The 18811-nt window shown below is 48.1% G+C and overlaps 1 protein-coding gene across 1 annotated transcript in view; it reads left to right on the top strand.

Moving 5' to 3' along the window:
• The window catches only part of TOP6BL (TOP6B like initiator of meiotic double strand breaks), a 53425-nt gene that overhangs the window by 22280 nt on the left and 12334 nt on the right, over positions 1-18811 (top strand). The window contains exons 8-13 of the mRNA XM_074958062.1: positions 7524-7728; positions 8613-8760; positions 10935-11081; positions 11731-11852; positions 12646-12756; positions 15480-15578. Coding sequence (XP_074814163.1) covers positions 7524-7728; positions 8613-8760; positions 10935-11081; positions 11731-11852; positions 12646-12756; positions 15480-15578 — 832 coding nt within the window. The remainder of the gene's footprint in view (positions 1-7523; positions 7729-8612; positions 8761-10934; positions 11082-11730; positions 11853-12645; positions 12757-15479; positions 15579-18811) is intronic.

Raw genomic sequence — 18811 nt, forward strand, 5'->3', positions numbered from 1 at the left:
CTGTTTAGCACAGTGAATGTGGGATAAACCCTCCAGTTTATTTCTACTCTTCCTTCCCACCTTCCCTCCCCGTCCCTCTTCAAGGATTCCTCTCAGGAAGAACTTCTGGCCCAGGAGGTTCAATCTCTCCTTCAGGTGGAAGCTGTGGAAAAGGTTCCACTGAATTTAAGAGGGAAGGGGTTCTACTCCCATTATTTCCTAATCCTAAAAGCCAAGGGAGGTCTCAGATGAATTTTAGACCTGCATCAACAACAGCTCAACAACTATCTCAAGAGAATAAAGTTCGACATGGTCACCCTGGCATCCATTATCCCTTCCCTGGATCCCAGGGATTGGTACGCTGCCCTTGATTTAAGAGACGCCTACAGTAGAACCTCAGAGTTATGAACACCCCGGGAATGGAGGTTGTTCATAAGTCTGAAATATTTGTAACTGTGAACAAAATGTTATGGTTGTTCTTTCAAAAGTTTACAACTGAACGTTGACTTAATACAACTTTGAAACTTTACTATGCAGAATTAAAATGCTGCTTTCTCTCTCTCTTTTTTTTTTTTAGTAGTTTACATTTAACACAGAACCGTACTGTATTTGCTTTTTTGTGTGTGTCTCTGTTGCTGCCTGATTGCGTACTTCTGGTTCCAAATGAGGTGTGTGGTTGACTGGTCAGTTCATAACTTTGGTGTTCATAACTCTGAGGTTCTACTATATTTTCGTAATTCAATATACCAAGGACACAAAAGGTAACTCAGATTTGCAGTGAAACACTCGCACTGTCTATACATGGTCATCCCAGTCAGCCTGTCTGCAGCTCCGCAGGTGTTCACAAAATGTCTGGCAGTAGTGGCAACCTTCCTGATGAAGTTAGGGGTGCAGGTCTACTCTTATCTAGATGACTGGCTGGTCAAGGGTCAGTCCAGGGTCGGTCAAGGGCTCAGGTAATGTCCAACATTTGACTCGTCCAATCGACATTCAAGGCCCTAGGCCTTTTGATAAATATAGAGAAATCTACCGTCACTCCGGCACAGAGGACAGAGTTCATTGGGGTGGTTTTTGACTCTACTCAGGCCAGAGCTTACCTCCTAGAGGGACGTTTCCAGTCAATCGGATCCCTGATAACGCACCTCAAGGGTCATCTAATCACAACAGCCTGAAATTGTATGAGGCTTTTAGGTCACATAGCCTTGAGCACTTACATGGTACAACACTCAAGGCTGTACCTCAGGCCCCTCCAGACATGGCTGGCCTCAGTATACTCAACAAACCTCCACCATCTGGACACTGTACTCACAGTTACTGCTTGGGTTCTCATCTCCCTTAGTTGGTGGTTGGATCTACTCACTGTTTGTGCAGGTGTTCCCTTTATACCCTCTTGTGATAAATGAAATGGGGCTGGGGGGTAGCGCCCTTTGATGGACACCCAGCCAGCCAGTTAGCTGTAAAATCCTTCTTGGTCTTTTCTCTGCTTGCTTCACCTGTAAAGGGTTAAAAAGTCCCCCAGGTAAAGAAAAAAAGAAAAAGTGGTCACCTGACCAAAAGAGCCAATGGGAAGTTAAAACTTTTTAAAATTGGGAATGAACCTTTCACTTTGTCTGTTGTTCTCTGGAGAAGGAGAGAGGGAGTAGCAATGCTATAAGCAGGAATGCTGTGTAAGGCTTGAACCAGGTATAAACATTAATCTTCCATACCTAGAAGAAATCATTGGACAGGGCTTGTTTAAATAGACATGATTAGGTTTATTTCTGTTTATTTTTTAAGGCTTGTGGACTCCTCTGTGCTAACCCCAGATGCTTTTGTTTGCTTGTAACCTTTAACCCCCAAGAAAGCTATTTTGGGTGCTGAATTTTTGGAATTGCTCTTTTAAAATCTAGCAAAAGCCTAAGTTCCAGATGTATTTTCTTCCTTTTTGTTTTTAATAAAATTTACCTTTTTTAAGAACATAATTGGATTTTGGGTGTCCTAAGAGGTTTGTGCATGTTGTTTGATTAGCTGATAGCAAGGCTAATTTCCTTTGCTTTCTTTCTCAGCTCTTCCCCGGAGTGGGGTGAAAGGGCTTGAGGGTACCCCACAGGGAGGAATTCCCAAGTGTGCCTTCCTGAGTCCAAAGGGATTTTTGCACTTGGGTTGTGGCAGCATCTACCCATCCAAGGTCAGAGAAGCTGTGACCTTGGGAGTTTAATACCAGCCTGGAGTGGCAAGTATTAATTTTTAAAATCCTTGCAGGCCCCCACCTTCTGTACTCAGAGTGACAGAGTAGGGATTCAGCCTTGACACCTCTCAACCGTCAATGACAATTTGGTCTTAGAGGCATCAGCACTAGGGTGGGGATCTCACCTGGGGCCCCTCAGAACTCAAGGCCTTTGATCTCCGGAGGAACTTTCACTCCACAGCAATGTCAGGGAACTCAGAGTGGTTCGCCTAGCATGTCGGGCCTTCCTGCTCCACATTATGGGCAGAAACTTGTTTGTTCTCACAGACAAAACTGTAACCATGTTTTATCTCAACAGGCAAGGAGGAGCTCGCTCTTCCCTTTGTCAAGAAGTGACTCAGCTATCGGGAGTTTTGCACAGCCCACTCAATCAACCTTGAGGCCTATTACCTTCCAGGAACAAAAAACAAGCTGGCAGATCACCTCAGCAGGTCTCTCGCCAGTCACGAGTGGTCCCTTCACCTGCATGTGGCGAGAGATGTTTTCCGGCATTGGGGGACTCCCCAGATAGACCTATTTGCAACTAAGTACAACAGGAAGTATCACCAATTCTGCTCCCTCCCAGGCCACAGACCGGGTTCTATCATGGATGCCTTTCTGCTACCATGCATGGGACATCTTTACTACACTTTCCCCCCATCCCTCTTGTGCACAGAGTACTGCTAAAGATCAAGTGGGACCAGGCCCTTGTTGTTCTGATAGCCCCAGCATGGCCCCACCAACACTGGTTCTCTTAGGCCTCTCAGTGTCTATTCCAATCCCGCTTCTTTTACACCCGGACCTCATCTCTCAGGACCACGGTTGGCTGCTCCACCTAAACCTGAGCTCCCTTCAACTAACAGCTTGGAAGCTCCATGTCTAAATCCCAGAGAGCAGACTTGCTCAGAGCAAGTTTGTCAGGTTCTGTAATAGAAAGCCCTCCACCAGGGCTACTTACCTTTTAAAGTGGAAGTGGTTCTCTCTCTGGGCATTCCAATGCAGAGTCTCACCATGCAGTCATCCTTACAAGAAATACTTGAATATCTATTGCACCTGAAACAACAAGACTTAGCAATCCTCTATTAAGGTTCACCTTGCATCAATATCAGTTTTCCACCCTTGGGTGGATAACCGGTCCTTTTTTCCAATGACATGTATATCTGATTCTTCAAAGGCACAGAAAGATTATACCCTCAAGTAAGAGAGCCCGTTCCTCCCTGAGACCTGAACGTAGTCTATTCAAAGCTTATGGGACCACCATTTTAACCTTTGGCAACATGCTCCTTATTATACCTCGCCTGGAAAGTAGTTTTCTTAGTGGCTATCACTTTGGCCAGAAGGGTCTCAGAGCTCCATGCCCTCATATCAGAGCTTCCGTACACAGTCTTCTTTAAAGATAAGGTGCATTTATGTCTTCACCCCAGTTTCCTCCCAGAAGTGTTTTTGCAATTCATAGCAATCTACCTACCTGTCTTTTACCCAAAGCCATATGCAAATAGGAATGAACAATGCCTTCACTCATTGGATGTTAGACAAGCCCTAGCTTTCTACATATACAGGATTAAACCATTCTGAAAGTCCACCTAACTGTTCGTAACTGTAGCTGACAGGGTGAAGGGTCTCCCAATCTCTTCACAGACAATTTTGTCATGGATCACTTAATGTATTCATACTTATTACAATCAAGCAGGTGTTTCGCCACCAGCTAACCTGACTGCTCATTCCACAAGATTGCAAGCATCCTCAGCAGCATTCCTAGCGCAGATCCCTCCCTATTCACTACATTTGTAAAGCAGCAACCTGGTTACTGGTGCACACATTCTCCTTCCACTACACCGTCATTCAACAGTCCAGAGATTATCCCAAATTTGGTCGAGCTGTTCTGCAATCAGTGTGTCGATGAACTCTGATCCCTCGACCTATTCAACTGCTTGTGAGTCACCTAGAGTGGAATACATATGTGCAATCACTGGAAGAAGGAAAGACGGTTACTAACCTTCTGTAACTGTTGTTCTTTGAGATTCTGTGGCCTGCGTTGTGCAGGAGGTCGGACTAGATGATCATAACGGTCCCTTCTGATCTTAGTATCTATGAATCTATGTGTTGCACGTGTCCATTCCCTGACCCGCCCTCCTACCCCTCTACATCAGAGTTTTCTGGAAAGAAGTAACTGAGGGGTAGGAGGGCGGGTCAGGGAATGGACACGTGCAACACATAGATTCATAGATACTAAGATCAGAAGGGACCGTTATGATCATCTAGTCCGACCTCCTGCACAACGCAGGCCACAGAATCTCAAAGAACAACAGTTACAGAAGGTTAGTAACCGTCTTTCCTTCTTCCAGTGATTGCACATATGTATTCCACTCTAGGTGACTCACAAGCAGTTGAATAGGTCGAGGGATCAGAGTTCATCGACACACTGATTGCAGAACAGCTGTGGGTCATCTGGGCACGCTATACCGGTGCTATAAGCGCGCTGCAGTAGAGGTTGCTTGAGCCTCCCCAATGGGTACCACTGTGGGAAAACATTTCTGGTGACTGTGCTTTGGGCACACGCACACCTACAGTGGAATGGACATGTGCAACACCTTTCGAAGAACAACAGTTACAGAAGGTTAGTAACCGTTTATTCTACACCCACTATGCTCTAGCCCCATCTAGCCAGCTTCTAAGGTAATGCACTCCCTTGGAAGGCCCCAATTCAGCAAAGTACTTAAATATATGCTTAAGTCCTATTGCGGTCAATGGGATTTAGGCACAGATTTATAGTTAAGCACTTGCTTAAGTGCTTTGCTGACTGCTGGGGCCCCATCCTATAAACACTTATACATATTTCTTTTTATACACAACTTCTGTAACATGCATATGTGTGTGCACACAGGAAGAGACCTGGTCAGAACCCAGAATTTTTGTTTCACTGGAAATGCTGACATTTCGGGGGGGGGGGGGGGGGGGACGGCACACACACGACTCATTCCAAATCCAGATGAGAAGCCAAAATGTTATAACTTCCCATGAACGAAAACTTCTGATTCAGGACCATCAGCAAGTTCTGTTTGGATCATGTCAAATTGCATCATTTTATAATGTCAGAATGTTTCATTCTGATAAGGTATGTCATTTTGACTTTGATTAATTTCATTTAGACTTCTTTATTATTTTAAAATATTAATTTAATATATTTAATATTTTAATACAATAGTGGAACAAAATTAATCAAAATGACAAAGTCAAAATTATACATTTTTACTGTATCAAAATGAAATGTGTTGTTGGAAAAAAACGAGAATCCCATAAAAATGTCATTGAAATTGATATGCTGCCACAAAACATTTTGATTTCAGCTAAACTGCATTTTGACAGAAAACGATTCCATCAAAAATTTTTCAACCAAGTGCTAATGTCTAGTTGGTACATATTGTACTGTGACAAAGTTCCTGCTCTACCTTGGTGGGTCTTGCACTTATTGGCGGATTTGCTCGCTTTGGAGCTTCACGGCAGCCCTCAGCTTGGCCGTTTTTCTGAATTCACAGTCCAGGTCGACTCCTCCTGTGTCTGACCAGGAGTTGGGAGGATTTGGGGGGAACCCGGGCCTGCCCTCTACTCCGGGTTCCAGCCCAGGGCCCTGTGGAATGCAGCTGTCTAGAGTGCCTCCTGGAACAGCTGTGCGACAGCTACAACTCCCTGGGCTACTTCCCCATGGCCTCCTCCCAACGCCTTCTTTAACCTCCTCCTCAACACCCTTCTTTAACCTGCCTCCTGGTGTCTGATAATGCTTGTACACCTCAGTCCTCCAACAGTCCGCATTCTCACTCTCAGCTCCTAGTGCCTCTTGCTCCCAGCTCCTCACACGCACACCACAAACTGAAGTGAGCTCCTTTTTAAAACCCAGGTGCCCTGATTAGCCTGCCTTAATTGATTCTAGTAGCTTCTTGATTGGCTGCAGGTGTTCTAATCAGCCTGTCTTAATTGTCTCCAGAATTACTGTTACTTTACTCAGGGAAAAGGGACCTACTTAGCCTGGGGCTTATACATCTGCCTTCTACTAGCTTCTCCAAGAGTTTTCCATCTTAAGAATGAAGGTCTCATCTGTACGGGTGGTAGCCCTGAGCTTTGCCGTTCTGGACCAGTTCTGGTCTTTGTAGTTGAATGTGGCAGGTATACAATAAAAACCTGGTTTGGTTGGAAAAAAAAAATTACTCTCCTATAGCCATCTGGCCCGACCATGTCACAGTACATAAAGACAGGTTTCTGAGTAGCAGCCATGTTAGTCTGTATTCGCAAAAAGAAAAGGAGTACTTGTGGCACCTTAGAGACTCACCAATTTATTTGAGCATAAGCTTTCGTGAGCTACAGCTCACTTCATCGGATGCTTATGCTCAAATAAATTGGTTAGTCTCTAAGGTGCCACAAGTACTCCTTTTCTTTTGACAGTACATAAAATTTGCCACCTAGTGCTATGTATGTATAATAGCATCTGTTGCATTGTTCGTTGGCTTATGAGTTCAATAAAGTTGTTGTTATGATTATGAATGGCTTCCTGCGGGCAGCTCTTAATGCTGCACATGTTTAGCTTTACCCATGTGAGGCCTACTGTCATCTAAGGGCTCATGGGTGTCAGTGGTTTTATACTCAGAGCTCCAGACCTGTCTGTGCCCAATCCAGAGCTCTGCGTGCTCTGGACAAACTGTGTAGGTACGGGAAGCAGTTGCCTCCCTGCCTGCAGGGACTGTAGTGGAGCACTACATCCTGTGAAAGCAGCCAGGTTGGAGTCACATTATAGGGCAAGTGCCTTTTAAGGAGTGTGCACTGTTCTGCCTGTAGGGACAGGAGGTGTCTTGCTGTCGCAATCCATTTTCCTAAGAGAGGATGTAGCTCAGATGGCAGTTATTTGTGTTGCAGTATCACTCCAGAGGCCCAAATGAAATCGGGCCCCCCCACTTGTGCCAGGTGCTGCACAGACCCTGCCTGAGATTGGGGCCTCCCCTTGTGCCGGATGCTGTACACACCCCAACTTAGATTGGAAGCCAGTTCTGCTGGGCAGTGCACAGATCCCACCTGATATATGGGCCCTATTATGCCAGGTACTATACAGAACCTGCCAATCTCAGTCAGGATCTGTGCAGCACCCAGTGTGATGAGGTGTCTTGGTATAGGAACCTGCACAGTACTTGGCACTACAGGTGTTAGTGTAAAATAAGTAATAACAGCTGGATCATTGCTCCTGGCCTGTGAGGGCTAGAGACCAGATACAAGAGTAGATGGGCCATCGGTCTGATCTGTTGCAGCAGTGCCTCTGTTCTTATTTCCTTTTGTTTATTTCTCTCCCACATAGGGTTGTGGACAGCTTGATGTCCTGTGGCGCTAACTTCCTTTGTGACAAAATCCACCCTGTGCTGGGCAGGGCTATCAGCCTCCTGATTCCCCGCAAAGTGGCTGAAACTGGCTTCACCGGGGAGCTGGAAGTCACGCCGGCTGCTGCACTGTGTCCCTGCCTGAAGCTGTATCCCAATCAGCCTGCTAAGATAGTTGCTGTCTCCATATCCTTTACAAGAAGAAATATTTCCACATGGGACTGACCAGGGCCTCAGGGGGCCATGGGCCTGCTGCACAGAGGTGAATTGCACCTGGAAGGGATGCTTGAAACATAGGAGTCGCTTCATCAGGAGCCACCATAGCAGAAAGCAGTTTAGCCTGCAACTGTGTGCTGAGCTTCGGGCCTTTGTATTTGTCCAAGATGCGTATCTGGCCCCCACCACTGTAGTGTCTGAGCACCTGGTACTTTTACTATATTTATCCTTCCAATCCCCCAGGAGGCAGGGCAGTGCTATTATTCCCTTTGTACAGCTGGAGAACTAAGGCACAGAGAGGCCAAGTGACTTGCCAAGGTCACCCAGTGCATCTGTGACAGAGCAAGGACTTGAACCTGGGTTTCCCGAGTCTCATGTTAGCACCCTCTCCACTGCAGTGTTCTTCCTCTCAGATAGGCTCACGAGCCATCTCATCCTACTGCAATTTTCACTGGTCACAGTGAACAAAGGAGTTAGTTTTAGCTCTTGTGGGGCTCTCATTGATTCTGAGAGGCACTGAGGTGTGGATCCAGCACCCCTCAGGGTTAGACCATCCCGAAAAAACTGACACAGAGAAAATGTGCTGGGTGAAACTCTCATGTGCTGTGCAGCAGGCAAGATAAGGAAGTAAGAATGGTCCGTTGGGCCTTAACATCCACTATAGTAAAGGGCCAGCAGGTCTCCAATATCACACTGCTCCTGGAAATTGCTGTACCCTGCAGTGCCTAAGAACGCTAGGACTGAAAGATCAGAGGGTAAATACACGTCTTTACAAGGGAGAGGGAAAGGTGTTTGTTGTGCTCAAATTGCTTTGCTTTAAGCCTCACAGTGGTTTCTTCCTTAGCCAACAATACATATTTTTTTACGACCCGGCGGGTCTGCCCATATCATTCTATGCAAAGGGGAAATCATCTTTGTTTTTCAATGACCCATCGAACTTAGCAGAATGGGAGAAATACAGCTATAGTACAACATTGGACTCAGATCCAAGGCAGGAAGAAGGTGCTGTCATTCTCAAAGGCAATTGTGTAGAGCTCACAGCCTTCTCAGATTCTAAAGATCCCTAACCAAGATCAGGCCCCCATTGTGCTGAGTGCTCAACAGTCCCCAGCCAAGATCGGGGCCCTGTTGTCCTGGGTGCTGCACAGATCCCAAATAAGATTAGAGCCCATTGTGATGGGTGCTGCACAGATGCGTATTTAGAGCTTCCCATATTGGCTGGCTCAGATCTCAAGACAAATCAGAATTTGTCTGTAGCCAACAGCACAAGCATCTGAAAATCCACTGATTTGTCACAAAGGATGCACTCAGACTTGAACTGGCAATTTTGTGGCAAAATCTGACCCACATCACTCCAATCCTGTTGTGTCAATTTGGCAGGGTGGCCAGTGGTAAAGACAGAGAAGAGAGGAAAGGTATGTCTACACCGCAAAAAACCCTGCGGCAGCAAGTCTCAGAGCCTCTGTCAACTACAGGGCTAAATATAGCAGTGCAGGTGTTCAGGCTTGGGCTGGAGATCAGGCTGTGAAACCCGGTGGTGGGGGTGGGTCTCAGAGCCTGGACTCCAACCCGAGCCCAATTGTCTACACCAGCGGTTCTCAAACTGTGAGTCACGACTCCATTTTAATGGGGTTGCCAGGGCCAGCATTAGACTTGCTGGAACCCCTGGCTGAAGCTGAAGCCTAAGCTTCACCCCCACCCTGGGCAGCGAGGCTCAGGCTGTGGCCCCATCTCCCCCCACTTGGGGTGGTGTGGCTTGTGATCTGCCCCCACCCGGGGTCATGTAGTAACTTTGTTATCAGAAGGGAGTCACAGTGCAATGAAGTTTGAGAACCCCTGGTCTACACTGCTAGTTTTGTCCCCTTGCCTCAAGCTCAAGTCAGTTGACCTGGGCTCCGAGATGGGCTTTTTCTGTGGTAGACATACCCTCGGGACAGGGCTGTGGAGCGAAGCTGGGGGCTAGACAGGCAGGCACAAGAATGGGACTCAGGACTCATGGCTTCTATTCTGTCTCCTGATACTAACCTTGGGCAAGTCCCTTTCCTCCTGGTGGCTCTGTTTCTCCTCCCCCTTTTTGGAGCATGGACTCTCTTGTGTGTCTGTGCAGGGTCTGGCCTGGCAGGGGCCACGATCTCAGTCCAGGTCTCTGAAACACCAGCACGATGGGGCCAGGATCGTAAATGGTGCCTCTAGGTAGCACTATCATGCTATTAAGTAGCAGTAATACCCAGTGGTCATTATTAGAGCCCCTTCTTTCTCCATCATGCCATTTTGTGGCACTGAGAAGCCCTGTGGCAGCAGGATCCCAAAGTTCTTTTAGGTACCTAAATGAGGGCAAGATTTTCCTGAATGCTTCTCCCCTAAAATACGGAACAAACCATGCCATTCTCTGTCGCCCATTTGAAACATTTCCCAGCATGCACCTTTGCGCTTTCCCCCATGCTGCCCCTTCATGCATGGTGAGAGCTGCCTGCGAACATCCTCAAAGCCACCTTGCTGTCCTTCCACCCCTATTAGCTCCCATTTGCTGTGCACTGCAAAACATTCCCCAGGGGCTGTGCAGCTGGTGAGCTGGGAGTGCTGCTGAGTGTGCAGATTGCAAGCATTTCATTGCTTCTCTTTGCTCTTCCTGTCTCTTGGTTTAATTCTGCCGGTGGCTATGATCTAACATCAAGGCTTTATCTGCTCACCCAAGTTGTGCTGTGCCTGGGTAGTTAAGGTGGTGCAGCCCCCTAGTGTAGACACAATTATACTGGGATTAATGTGCTTTCGGCCAGTATAGTTATTCCCTAAGCTGTACCAGGATAAGGCACCTTTATCCTGGTATAACTGCATCCACACTAGGAACTGTCCCACTAAAACTAGATCAGTTAAAAAAATCACCCCCTGGCATTGCTTATAGCAGGAAGAAGGCTGGATGTAGACCTGGCTGTTGAGTGCAAGCTCTTTGAGTCAGGGAACAGTCTCTTTGTTACGTTTGGACAGCGCCTAGCAGAACTGGCACTACCACAGTGCAGCCTAAGTGGGATCTGAGCTGTGGGAAGTCGTGGGTGCTGAGCGCCATCCTAGCAGCAGCACTGCACCAATATCATGAAGCCGTTTGCTTGATTAAAGATGGCAGCACTGGCTGTGTCTCTTTGTATAAAAATGCTGCTTGATGTTCCATTGCCCCCCAGATCGAGTGAGCCCAGACGTCAGATATAAACTTCACTGGGAAGGTGGAAGCCAAGAAGATGATCCGGATACTTGGGAGCAGACCCTGTTGCTCTTCCTCTTTCTCCACTACTCAGACCAGTTTCAAGATAAGCCGTTTTACAATTTCTGTATGTATAAAATCGCTTGACTGTTTTCCAGGGTAACATCCCAGCTCAAATCTTGGGCTTGTCTTCCCCTAGAGGCTGGAAACAAAAACTGCAGTGTTGTATATGATTAGTTCCTAGAGCCGCAACCAAGATCGGGGCCCCTGTTGTGCCAAGAGCTGCACAGACCCCAACTGAGATCAGTGTCCCAGCGTGCCTGGTGCTGCACAGACCTCACCGAGGTGGGGGTTCCTGGCATGGCAGGCATTGCATCGGCTCCAGATGAGATGGGGGTTCCTGGCATGACAGACATTGCACCGGCTCCGAAGGAGGTGGGGGTCCCCAGCATGCTGGGTGCTGCACAGACCCCAGTGCAGTGCTAGGGGGCACTATGCTGCAGGGAACATGAGAGAGCCCTGTTGATGTTGCGGGGTTTGTGCAGCACCTGGAAGGACAGGGCGCTACTCTCACTCAGGATTTGTGCAGCACCTGGCACACTGGGGACCTGGTCTTGGTTGGATCCTCGGGGCAGCCCTGCAACATAAATAATAACTGATTTGCCTTTGGGATTTTGACCTGTTTTTTGACTCCCTGGATCATCATCGCCTAAAAATGACTCTTCCCTAAGCAAACCAAACCCCATGTAAACGAACCCCGAACTGTTGTGACTCAGGGGCCCGGCGCATGATTGCATCCCATATGGACCAGATTCTCCTGTACAGCCAGCAGGCAGTGAAGCGCGGAGTCCAGGCTGTCATTGACGCAATGCTAGAGGAGCACAGCAAGAGAGGGAAGGTAGGAGCTTGTACTGGTATGTGTATTAGGCAGCACTGAACCCCTGGATCTGAGATCACAGGGTCAGCTCTTCTATCCAGGCTCCTCTCTCCATCCTCTCTGAGCCTGCTGTTGTACCGGGGTGAGTTGTGCTCTTGCCTGCTTTTTCTGTTCTCATTGTTTTATTACTGGGTCAAGTTGGCTTCACCACATATCCTGCAGCCAGACTCCTGTGAACTGTGCTCTCAGGAGATTTTGCCAGCTCAGCAGCATGGGATTTGGTTAGGACTTGGGTTGGAAATGTCTGCACAAAACTTCAGGTTCCACAAGAAGTGGTGTGGGTGACTCAACAGGAGCTGCTCCCTCTTCTGAGTCAGTGAGCTGCTGCAGACACTGTGCTATAGAGAGAAGGGTGGGGGAGCCGCAGGGGGCACTCTCCTTTTGGAGTCCGTGCTGAGCCCAGTGTGGCATTAGGGCATGCTGTGCTAAATGGAACAGTGCCAGGCCCTCAGTAGGGGGTGCTGTCCTCTTGGGATTAGTCCCAGCCCCAGTTCTCCAGGGCTGTGCTAGGCGATGCTGTACTGCTGCGGATGACATCATCTGAAAGAGACATAAACCCGCTATATGCATGGTGCTTTTCCTAGGTGTCAGGCTGATCCCACTATGTGCTGAGCCAATTTCAGTAGGACCATCCCATTCTGACCCCCTAAGCTTCCCCACCACAGGATCTGCCTTGGTTTTCTGATCCGTCCCTGGGTGGCCAGGTGTCGATGGGAATGGAAATGTGCAGTAAAATGTTCTTGGCCCTTCCCAGAACCAGCGGAGGTTGAAGCTGTCCCTGCCCGTCATCCTAGGTGCCATTTCCAGCGTGGTGTCCAGCAGCACTAACAGTCAGTTCAGAAGGGAATGTCTGCAGAATTTGCAGGTAACTATTATATGTGGTGGATTTTTTAGGATATAATTCTCCATGAGAGGCAGCATGGTCTAGTGACTAGCTGTGCTGACTCAACTGGAACTCAGGGCTACTGTGATCTGTTTATGGCTCAGCCACTGACCTGCTGGGTGATCTTGGGCAAGTCCCTTCTCCTCTTGGGGCCTCAGTTGCCCCTCCCACCTTTTGTCTATTTAGATTGTGAGCTTTTCAGGGGAGGCACTCTATCTCACTATGCATCTGTGCAGGGCCTGACATAATGGGGGCCCCAGTCTCACTTGGGGTCAGGGCAGCTCCTGGCAAGACAGGGCCCCCAATCTTGGTCAGGGTCTGTGCAGCATCTGGCATAATGATACCGTGATCTCAGCTGGGGTCTGTGCATCCCCCAACAGAATTGGACACTGATGAAAGTGGTAGCCTTCCGGGGCTACTATAATATTAATAATGTCATGAGAGGAGTCACCAGATGGCACTCAAGTAACAGGGGGTAGCCGTGTTAGTCTGTATCCACAAAAACAACAAGGAGTCCGGTGGCACCTTAAAGACTAACAGCTTTATTTCGGCATAAGCTTTCATGAGTAAAAAACCACTTCTTCAGATGCATGGAGTGAAAATTACGGATGCAAGCATTATATACCGACACATGAAGAGAAGGGAGTTACCTCACAAGTGGAGAATCAGTGTTGACAGGGCCAATTCAATCAGGGTGGATGTAGTCCACTCCCAATAACTGATGATGAGGTGTCAATTCCAGGAGAGGCAAAGCTGCTTTTGTAATGAGCCAGCCACTCCCAGTCCCTATTCAAGCCCAACTTAATGGTGTTAAATTTGCAAATGAATTTTAGTTCTGCAGTTTCTCTTTGAAGTCTGTTTCTGAAGTTTTTTTGTTCAAGTATAGCTACTTTAAAATCTGTTATGGAATGTCCACGAAGATTGAGGTGTTCTCCTACTGGCTCTTGTATGTTACCATTCCTGATGTCCGATTTGTGTCCATTTATTCTTTTACGTAGGGACTGTCCGGTTTGGCCAAACTACATGGCAGAGGGGCATTGCTGGCACATGATGGCATATATAACATTAGTAGACATGCAGGTGAATGAGCCCCTGATGGTGTGGCTGATGTGGTTGGGTCCTCTGATGGTGTCGCTAGAGTAGATATGGGGACAGTAGGCAACAAGGTTTGCTACATGGATTGTTCCCGGGTTAGTGTTTCTGTGGTGTGGTGTGTAGTTGCTGGTGAGTATTTGCTTCAGGTTGGGGGGCTGTCTGTAAGCTAGACCTAGCCTGTCTCCCAAGATCTGTGAGAGTGAGGGATTGTTTTCCAGGATAGGTTGTAGATCATTGATAATGTGCTGGAGAAGTTTTAGCTGGGGGCTGTATGTGATGGCCAGTGGTGTTCTGTTATTTTCCTTGTTGGGCCTATCCTGTAGTAGGTGATTTCTGGGTACCCGTCTCGCTCTGTCAATCTGTTTCCTCACTTCCTCAGGTGTGTACTGTAATTTTAAGAGAGCTTGATAAAGATCTTAGAATCATAGAATCATAGAATATCAGGGTTGGAAGGGACCTCAGGAGGTCATCTAGTCCAACCACCTGCTCAAAGCACGACCAATCCCCAATTTTTTTGCCCAGATCCCAAATGGCCCCCTCAAGGATTGAACTCACAACCCTGGGTTTAGCAGGCCAATGCTCAAACCACTGAGCTATCCCTCGCACCCACCCCCAAAAAATCTTGTAGGTGTTTGTCTCTGTCTGAGGGATTGGAGCAAATTTGGTTGCATCTTAGGGCTTGGCTGTAGACAATGGATCGTGTGATGTGTCCTGGATGGAAGCTGGAGGCATGTAGGTAAGTATAGCGGTCAGTAGGTTTCTGGTATAGGGTGGTGTTTATATGACCATCACTTATTTGCACTGTAGTGTCCAGGAAGTGGATCTCTTGTATGGACTGATTCAGGCTGAGGTTGATGGTGGGGTGGAAATTGTTGAAATCCAGGTGGAATTCCTCAAGGGCCTCCTTCCTGTGGGTCCATATGATGAAGATGTAATCAATGTAGCACATGTAGAGGAGGGACGCTAGGGGATTAGAACTGAGAAAGCATTGTTCTAAGTCAGCCATAAAAATGTTGGCATACTGTGGGGCCATGCGGGTACCCATAGGAGTGCCACTGACCCCAAATCTGAAATGGTTGTGGGTGAGGACAAAGTCACAAAGCTCAGCCACCAGGTGTGCCATAGCCTTATCAGGGATACTGTTCTTGACAGCTTGTGTGGAATATTGGTGTAAAGAGCTTCTACATCCATGGTGGCCAGGATGGTGTTTTCAGGAAGATCACCAGATGGCACTGTCATACAGTCTTCCAAGTTGTTTTTGTCCCCTGTGAGCAAGTTTTTAGTATTTGAAGAAATGCTGTGATACTAGTGTTGTGATGCCACGGTTCTTGGAGAGATGTCATGGCAGGTGGCAGAGAGTTTGCTGTTTGCTCTGTTCTCTGGATTTGGAGGCAACTCTTGGGCTTCATTGCTCCCCCCAGAATTCTGCTCCCCCCCAGCAGAGGGATGAAAACATCATCATTAGATGAAGTGCTATTGTAGTGCTTGTAAGGATAAACGTAGCTTAAGACCTCTTGCAAACCATGGAGGCATGAGAACTTTTCAAAGGAGAGGTCTCAAGATTCCAAAGCACCTTTCCCCAGGTGACTATATTCTATTAATGTGTCCAGGTTTCAGATACCCCAGAGCTAATGGCAGCCATTCAAACAGCCTTTGAAAATGTCACTCGGAAGCGACTGATGCCCAGTGGCACATGCAGCATCACAAAAGTAAGTCAGTTTCACCCTGTGGCTCCCTCTTTGAGGCCTTGTATACTGATCTGTGTCTATCTGTCACCTGTCATCATACATATCCACCCACCCACCAACTCCATGCTCGTGACCATGGTATGTGAGCACCTTTTAGTCATCAGAGATAGCAGAGGTGGAAAGCGTCTACTGAATCCCATGTGACCGGAGTCCCTACAGACTATTCCCTGTGGATTGTTCCATCAGAGATGGAGACACCCCACATCAGATCCCATCTACCCCATCCCTCTCTGGGACCCAGGGTAGGATTACCCCCCTGTAAATTATCCAGGACCTTGTTCAGCCGGTTTTCAATGCCCTTCAGTCTTATATTAGAAAAATATCTTCATTCTGCTATTACCTGCTGCTGGGAAAAAAACAAACAGTTACTCTCTTGTATTATAACTGTTGTTCTGCAAGATATGAACTCCACTCAGGTGTGTGTGCACCCAGCACTCAGAAGTCAGAGAACTTTCCCTAGCCATAACCATGGGTTGGTGCTCATGCCCTATGGCCCCTTCGTCCCTCCCCAGGCTGTTTAAGGGCTCCAACACCCCCTTATTCCTTCACACCAAACATTAAATGGTAACACTCCAATGCAGAGGGGACAGAGGGTGGGGCGTGGAAGACACCTCTTCACCCACATCTCGAAGAACAACAGTTACAGTCCAGGTAGGTAACCACTCTTCTTTGAGCGGGTGCAGACGTGTATTTCACTCAGGGGACTCACAAACCAAGTTAAGGGGCAGGGCTCAGAGTCTACTTAAAGAACAATTGCAGCACTTGCCTTCCCAAAATTTGCATCTGATCTAGATGCAGCCCTAATAGCATAATGCTTGGTAAAAGTATGTATGGCAGACCAAGGAGCTGCCCTGCAAATGTCCAATATCGAAACATCATTGAGGAAGCTGATTAATATTGCTTGGGCCCTTTTGTTCAGGCTGTGCTTTCGTGGTATGTATACCGAGTGCAGCCATCCCTGTAGGCAGCACATGTGTAATCGAGAGTGTTTTCCTACGAAGGTGGTGGCCGCCATATGTCCCAGTAGTTGAAGGCAGGTGTGTGCTGATACCCGTGGGCTGTTTGTGACCACTGATATGAGAGTGGTCAGTGCACAAATCTGGTCATTGGTGATGATGCTTTGGCCTCTACAAGTCTAGGTGTGCTCCAATAAAGTCCAATTGTTGTGCTGGTTTTAGAGTAGATTTCAGCATAGGCGCTCCTGGGCTGGAGCACCCACAGGAAAAAAAAATAGTGGGTACTGAGCATCCACTGGCAGGCCCCTCCTCCCCCCAGCACCAGGTCCCGCCGATCAGCTCGTCCTCGTCCCCCACAATGCCTCCCGCCAGCTGCCATCAGATGCAGGGAGTGGAAGGGACAGGACTACCCCTTCCAGCCACTGAGACACTGTTCTCCAGCCCTGCGTGACAGTTGCCTGAGAGAGCATGGATGGGGAGGTGACTCCCACTGCCTGCCAGGGTTCGGGTGCTGGGATCCCTGGCAGCCAAGCCAGGCAGGGAGTGGAAGCCAACTCCTCCCCAGCCAGGCTCTCAGGCAGCTGCCAAGCAGGACTGCAAAGCAGCGACCGGGAGGGGCTGGCGTTAAAAGCAGCTCCCTCCTGCTCCCCTCCTGGACTCCTGGGGAGCAGGGAGAGCAGCATAATGTGTGGAGAGGGCAGGCGCAGTGGGAGGACAAAGCCCCCCCAGGTAACATGGGGAGGGGAGAGTGTGCTGGCCCCGGGGCTGGGCGCAGGGGGACACACATATGACCTGCCCTTTTGCTTGTGCCCCCCCACTATGGGGAGGCACCAGTTGAATATGGGGCATCCTTGGGGGAGGGGGTGGAGCAGGGGCAGGAAGAGGTGGGGTGGGGCATTGGGGGAAGGGATGGGGCCTAGGATGGAGCAGGGGGTTGAGCACCACCTGGGAAATCTGGAAGTCGGCGCCTATGGATTTCAGTTTCTTAATTTGTAACCTAAGGGTGTGAAAGAGGTGATATTCCTCTGGGGAATATTTATTGTTTCTGCTTGAGTAGGTCCTTTCAGTGGGCAGTTGTCTAGGTACTGGAAGATCAGTATTCCCTGTCTGCGCAAATGCACCAGTACTACTGCTAGCGTTTTGGTAAAAACTCTCAGGGCCGTCAAAAGTCCGAAGGGTAGCACTCTGGACTGGAAGTGGTCTTTCCCTGTTGTGCATCGTAGGAACCGTCTGCATGCGGGATGGATGGTAATATGAAAGTATGCCTCTTTTAGGTCGAGGGCCGAGAACCAGTCCCCCTTTTCCAGCGCTGGGATCATTGAGTTTAATGTGACCATCTGTGGGTACGGACAAACTTGTTAAGTTTTCTGAGATCTAATATGGGTCTCCATCCACGGTTTTTGTTTTGAGTCAGGAAATAGTAGGAATAAAATCCCTTCCCCTTGTGTTGTGTTGGAACTTGTTCCACGGCACCTAGTTGTAGAAGATGATTCACTTCTTGTCGTAGAAGGTGCTCGTGAGAAGGGTCCCTGAAGAGGGACAGGGAAGGGGGATGGGTAGGTGGAATGAAAATAAAAGGGATGGTATAACCTGTGTGGATGATCTCTAATACCCAGTGATCTGTGGTGATGGAGGCCTGCATATGATAAAATGGTCATAGCCGATGACCAAAGGTCTGGGTTGTTTGTAGTATTGGTGCTGGTTGTTGGGGGAGGTCAGTCAGACCCTTGACCAACGTTTCAAAATTGCATCTTGGCTGATGGTGCTTGGGACGCCACAGACTGAGACTGGGAAGGATAACGTCTCTGTGGCTAGTGTCTTTGTCTCTGGTTGTCGAATTGTCTCTGTTGTTGTTGCAATGTATTGTCTCTGTTGCGGGAGTATGGTTGGTATCTCCTCCTTCTGTTTGGGGTTGTGTAAATGCTGAGTGTTCTTAGTGTCGTTCGTGAGTCCTTCATGGAATGTAGGACCTCATCTGTCTTGGTGGAGAACAGCTTATCCCTATCAAATGGGAGGTCTTCTACCTTAGTTTGAAGTTCCCTCAGGATTCCTGAAGAATGTAGCCATGAAGCTCTGCACATTACTATTGCTATTGTGCATGCGGCCGTGTCTGCGACATCGAGGGATGCTTTGGGTGCTGTTCTGGCTACGAGCTGTCCCTCGTTAATGATGGCTTGGAATTGTTCTTTCTTGTCCTCTGAGATTTCATCAAGGAACTCATTCAGTTTAGTGTAATTA

This window comes from Natator depressus, chromosome 7 (genome assembly GCF_965152275.1).
Source record: "Natator depressus isolate rNatDep1 chromosome 7, rNatDep2.hap1, whole genome shotgun sequence".
In the NCBI taxonomy this organism is placed as follows: Eukaryota; Metazoa; Chordata; order Testudines; family Cheloniidae; genus Natator; species Natator depressus.